Below are 6146 nucleotides of genomic sequence, written 5' to 3'. Positions count from 1 at the left end.
GCACCAGGCCCCGCTCCAGACCCGGCGCTGGCCTTATCTGCACACACAAACACGGTGCGGCTCGGCTGCGAGCCCCCGGTTCCCGAGCCCCTTCGTGACAGCGGGAGCGCTGCCGTACAGCAACATGGCGCCGCCCCAGGCCGGGCAGGCGCATCTCGGCTCGCACCCGCCTCCCACAGCCCGGCACTGAGGAGCGGTCACCGTGGCGGCTGCCCACCGCCGCGGGGCTGACAGGACGGCCCGCAGCCCGGCGAGCGAGCGAGCGAGCGAGGCAGTCCGGGAGGGGTGGAGGCCCAGGCGCCCAGCCCGCCGCGCGTCGCTCCCGCCCCTTGGCGGCGCCGCCCCGCGGGATTCGCAGCGGGAGCGGCCGCAGGGAGATCGCCGACGCCGCAGCAGGTGAGCGGGGTGGAGGTCGGCGGGGCAGCCCGGGAGGCGCGGGGAGGGAGCACCGGCGTTTCTTGGCTGCTCTCGGCCGTTCGGGTCCCGGGGATGCTGGGTGGAGGCGAAGAGGAGACCGGGGCGGGTAGGGGGCCCACCCTCCAGGCCGCACTCCCGGCGCGCCTCCGCCTCGCCCTCGCCCGCCGAAACAGCTGTTTACAACGGAATCCCGACGAAGATTCGGCGCCAGTCGGGCAGAGACCTTTCTGTCACTGAATGGCCCTTTCTGGAGGATTCTTTTGTGCTCAGCTTGGGCCCGCGTGCAGCAGCTCCTGACAGATGCGGGTCCCCGTGCCAGGATCCGCCTCCCCTCGGTTTCCTGGTTAGGTACCAGGAGGGTTTTATGATTGTTGAGTCAATGAATGAGAGCAATTAAAATAGCCCCCGGATGCACCCCCCTGCTCTTTAATTATAGTTGCCAGCCGTGGAATGGTGGTTGTTTGCCAGCCTGTGGTCGCTGTGTAGACAGACTTATCCGTTAGATGAGGAGGTACGTAACTCCGTGGAGAACTGAAGTCACACAGCCTCTAAAGAGCCAGAATCGGATCTCAGGAGGGATGGAGAATAGGATATTTTAAGAAAAATGGATCACTTTTACCAAAGGTATTGTCAGTTTCAAACCACAGGTTCAGCGCTACCTTCAGCACTTTGGGCAACCTCTCCCAAATCGTGACATCACACAGATGACACAGGGATTTATGTCCATCAACAGATGGGTATCTGTTTGCCGCCGTTGTGGGTGGTGCAGATAGACTAATAGAGTTTATGGAGACTATGATTGGTCTTGGTTGGCTCTTGAGAAGTTCAGAATCTAGGCGAAGAGTTTCGTTTTGTTTTTTAAGTACAAATTAGCACTTTCCCCATCTGACCCCCAACTCTTCCTTCCCGTCTTCACTACTTGTCACATTTCCATTTCAGGTGCCATGGCTTCCGCCAGAGGAATGAAATACCCCCCCCTTCCCACCTCCCATCCCCACCCCATCCCCCCTTTATAACTGGGTGAAATTCTACTCCTTGCAAAGATAGATCACGTGTCATCCTTTCTGGGAAGGTTTTCTCAGCTTCCTCCTGCTGTTCAGAATAGCAAAGTCATGCTACTTTGTGTTTCACTGTGGCTCTTCTGCAAGCATGCCTGTCTCTCTCTGGCAGGATTGTTTTCATCTCTCTATCCCTATTTAAATAATCATATTTTGACTGGAATTGAAGGCAGTGATGAGTGCCAGCTGTCTAGCAGTCAGCCCTGCAGGACTTTGGAGGAAAGTGTAAACATGCATAAGGTTGGAGGAAGCGCCCTGGGAGGAGACAGAACCTGAACGGTTTTGGGGGCTGTCTACTGAGTTTAAAGGAGTCTTGCTTTTTCTCCTCTCTGCACCCACTGAATGACTTCATCATCTGGGCCGCTCCTTGGCATGTGGAGGGTAAAGTTAGGTGTGGTTTTCTCTCTTACGGAATCTGGTGATGTTATACATTGGGTCTGTCACACTTCCAAACTCTAGGAGGATTTAGGACAGTGAAGAGATGGTTTTGGAAGGAAACCTTGGGTCGGGTGTGGTGGCACTTGCCTTTATCCCAGAACTCAGGAGGTAGGGGCAAGCAGAGCTCTGTGAGTTCAAGACCAACCTGGTTAACTTGGTAAGTTTCTCTGCAGCCAGAGCTACATAGAAAGACCCTGTCTCCAAAGGGGAGCGGGCACTGGATTCGAAAGGTGAAATGCACCTTGACATGGTGGTACCCCTTAATCCCAGCCTTTGAGAGGCAGGCGGCTCCCTGTGAGGTGGTGACCAGCCTGTTCTCTGTATAGAATTTCAGGCCAGCCTGGGTTATGAGACTCTGCCTCCAAAAGTAAACAAAAATAAATGACGGAAGTTACTTGAGCACTTAAGGGTGATTATTTTGCTCTCAGTCCAGGGCTGTAACCTGTGGCAGCTGGTCACATTACATTCTGTCAAGAAACAGAACAACAAATGCTGGTGTATCGTTTCCTCTCCTTTTGTTAGACCAGAACCCAGCTCAGGAAATGGAGAGTCTTCCCATCTCAATTAACATAATCAATCTCTCACAGGCATTCCTATGAGCCAGCCTAATCTGGACAGTTCTCACAGAGGGTCCTTTCCAAGGTAGAAGCTACATATCACCAAGTTGACAGTTGAGACCAACCATCACAACAGGCCTGGGAGTTTCAATTCCAGTAACTTTATTCTATTTAATGGAGGTCTCTGGAGATTTTAGATAATTATATCAAGCGACTCTTTTCTCCAACATGCAGAAGAGAAGGGTGCCAAATTTCCTTAAAACAGCCTGCGTTTCCTTAGATACTTGATTACCTGCCGAGCGTGTAATTTGACTGAATTAGTGTTTATGACAATAGTTTGTGATCTTCTGGGTGTAATTAGTTCAGTATTGTAAAGGCAGAAGCATTGTCTTTCTTAACTGGAAATGTCCTAACAACAGAGAAGGGTGGAAACCTTTCTCTGTGATTGAAAGACTCCTTGATGGAGTTGAAGAGGTGGCTCAGCAGTCCAGACCGCTGGCTGCTCTGAGGGGGGTGGGGGGGGTGGGGGTGGCCGGCAGATTGGTTCCCACCACCCATGTGGCAGCTCACAACCACCTGTTCACTCCAGTTCCAGGGATCTGATGCCCTCCTCTGGTGTCTAAGGGCACTGCACACACATGGTCCACATATGTGCAGGCAAACACTCATACATATAAAATAAAAATAAGTCAGTCTCGGGCTGGAGAACTGGCTCAGCAGTTAAGAGCAGTGGCTGCTCTTCCAGATGTTGAAGGGTTGATTCTAGCACCCACATGTTGTCTTACAACCACCGGTAACTCCAGTTTCAGGGGATCCGTTGCCCTCTTCTGACCAGCTTGGGCATCAGGCATATACAGTGAGTGCACAGGTATACATGCAGGCAAAAACACGCATACACATTAAATAAATCTTCTGAAAAATGCCTTTATTAACTGGACTAGAGTGTCAGGTTATACTCCTGTTCTTATCAGCAGCTAATACAGTGAAGACCCCAGTCACATTCATTATGATTGCTACTCCCTACTTTACTCATACGCTGTTCCTGTTGATTAGCAACTACTTAAAAATATAAGCTGGTTGGTGGTGGTTCATGTCTTTAATCCCAGTACTCGAGGCAGAAGCAGGTGAAACTTGTGAGTTTGAGACCAGCCTGGTCTGCAGAGTGAGTTCCAGGACAGCCAGGGCTACCCAGAGAAACCCTGTCTCAAAAAACAAATTGAAAAAAATATATATATATGCCCCACACATTTCTCTTAAATATTTCATAGAGTCTAGACAGTACTATTTGTCACCCCCATTTACTTATTTATTATCTCATTTGTTTTTTGAGACAGGGTCTCATTATGTAGGTTGGGCTGTCCTGGAGCTCTCACTATGTAGACCAGGCCGGCCTGGAATTCACAGAGATCTGCCTGCGTCTCCCAGTTACTTTTTTAGAATCTAAGGGAAAAGTTGTGGGTGAGTAGTCACCTGTGCATGGACATAGAAGCCAGAGAGATCAACTTTGAATATCTTCCAGGCATGATTCAGTGCCTGGCTTCAGTGGGTGCAAGGGATCTGAATTCAGGTCCTCAAGCTTTTAGAGAAAGCACCTTACCTACCCAGCCATCTCTCCAACTGCCATTCCCAGGTATCTTTATCCACACAATAGGACTAGAAGCCATCCATCTCCTCAGCACAGTACTGGAAGGTGGCTAGAAGCATTGTTTCCAATGATTTGCTTTTTGGTGATGTTTATTTTTTCTTAAGTGACCCTGGTCCTGAAGTTGCTCCGTCCTCCACCTCCCAAGTGCTGGGATTACAAGAGTGTGTAACCAGGCTCAGCTTTGAAGGACTCTTCCTGTAAGCTCCAGCCATGAAAGTAAAGAGTGTTAGTTTCAGGTGGGTGTGGTGGTGCACATCTGTAGTCTTAGCATTTATGAATTGGGGGCAGGAAGGTCATGAGTTCAAGGCCAGACTGGCGACATAGACAGCCCAGGGTCAGTAAGGGCTATGTAGGGAAATACTGTCTCTAAATAAAGACTTAAGATTGAGTCACCACTCCCTTTGATTAAAGCAGGAGCAGGCAGTGTATGTCTTCTCTCCGTTTAAGCCCCTCCCCCCACTTGTGACATGTTATTCAGGAGTGGGATACAAATATTCCAGCGATCCTCAAGACTTACAGGTGCCGTTGCTTAAGTGTCTTTGATCACTGAGGTCGAGTGTAAATGATTAAAACTTCTCAAAGCCTGTTGAGAGAACCCAAACTCAGACCTGGTTTTGCTCGGTCAGCTAGCGACCAGTATGCATATGTTTGGCTCATTGTCTTTCTTTCCTAGAAGAGTGAATAGACTTCACTGAGGATGTCTGAAAACCTTGACAAGTCCCATATAAATGAAGCAGGAGAGTCAAAGCCTGACTCTGAGCAAGGCCTGGAAGGTGCTCTGGAACGTTCTGATGAAGCTTTACAGAAGAAAGTGAAGTCGGACTCACCTAGTCCCCAAAGAGTGGGAAGACCTCACTGTAAGCGAACCCGACTTTGAAAGCACTGATTGTTGTTTCCGAACAAAGGGCTCCCTGGTTCCTGTCGCTCTCCTCTAAGATCTCGGACTAGACGAGACTGCCCATGGTTAGCAGTTGACAAGAGCAGGAGTTTCCCGACTGGCAGCCTCGCTCCTTGTGGGTGTACAATTGCATGAGAAGTTAAAGTGTGGGAATAATGTCTAGAATGTTCCTGTCTCTCCCGGCCTCACTTTCTCAGAAGTAGTCTGAGAAACAGGAGGGTGGAGTGAAACTATAGCTTTAGTTAAAAGGATGAAAAGTCTGAGGCTCCTAGGAGCCAGGACTGTGCTTATGCAGGTTTAAAAAAAAAAAAAAAGAGTGCTTTACCACACCCTAAATTCATTTCCCCAGGGCTTGGTTCCCACAGGCAGAGGGGAGTCAGTTTGCTGAGTGAAGAAATCATTTTAGGTCCCACAGGGAGGAAGTCTCCTAGATGAAAGGTGATGGCTCTGCCCGTGTAACCAACAGTTGCCTGGCTCGAGTCTTTTCACAAACCTTTTGAAGCAAATCCAAACATGCAGGTCTTAGAGGGAGTGTCATCGTCCAAGAATGCCAGGGTTGATGTTATCAAAGGGTAAAAAGGAACGGTTGTTCTGCAGACAGGGAAGGAGGTCACAGATTTGGGGTTTTGAGGTATGTTTCCAAAATCATGAAAGCCATTCCTGAATAACTCATCAGTCAACATAGGGTTCTTAGAGCACATACGTACAAGGGGCCCATTTCTTAGTTTATGGTCACATAGACTGATAAGGGTAGCACAAATTGGTCTTTATGTAGGAGTTGCTGTCTCCGATGTGTGTAGTTAGGGAGGTGGTTTCCCATCTTTAACATGAGGCTCTCTGTCCCCTAGGGTAGTTACAGACATGAAATGAATTCATGTAAAGCAGTACAGATGGAGCTTAGAAGCAGTAGGTGCTCCATAAACATCAGTGGTTGTCACTACTGCTAACTAGTATCATGTCCTCTGCTGCATTTCTGATGGCGGGACTGAGTGCTGTAATGTGGAGGCTATAATTTGAGTCGGAAATGCCCTCCATTGGCCCATGTGTTAAAAGCTGGTATTCAGCTGTGGCATTATGAGGAGTCGGTAGAAACTTTAGGAGGGAGGGTCACTGGTAACTGCCCTTCAGGGGGT

At 49.4% G+C, this 6146-nt stretch overlaps 1 protein-coding gene across 4 annotated transcripts in view; it reads left to right on the top strand.

Moving 5' to 3' along the window:
• The first annotated feature begins 308 nt into the window (after positions 1-308).
• Tcp11l1 (t-complex 11 like 1) overlaps positions 309-6146 on the top strand; it is a 33010-nt gene continuing 27172 nt past the window's right edge. For 2 of the 4 annotated variants that reach the window (XM_037205068.1, XM_028877892.2), the window contains exons 1-2: positions 309-396; positions 4789-4972. In XM_037205068.1, the coding sequence (XP_037060963.1) occupies positions 4813-4972 (160 nt within the window). In that variant the 5' untranslated portion in view covers positions 309-396; positions 4789-4812. Of the gene's footprint in view, positions 397-853; positions 1042-3815; positions 4352-4788; positions 4973-6146 lie in introns of those variants that run through there. The other 2 variants (XM_037205067.1, XM_028877893.2) reach the window with 2 other exon arrangements.

This window comes from Peromyscus leucopus, chromosome 4 (assembly GCF_004664715.2).
Source record: "Peromyscus leucopus breed LL Stock chromosome 4, UCI_PerLeu_2.1, whole genome shotgun sequence".
NCBI lineage: Eukaryota > Metazoa > Chordata > Mammalia > Rodentia > Cricetidae > Peromyscus > Peromyscus leucopus.
The sequence above is the reverse complement of the archived record's forward strand: the minus strand, read 5'-3'. Positions and strand labels throughout refer to the sequence as shown.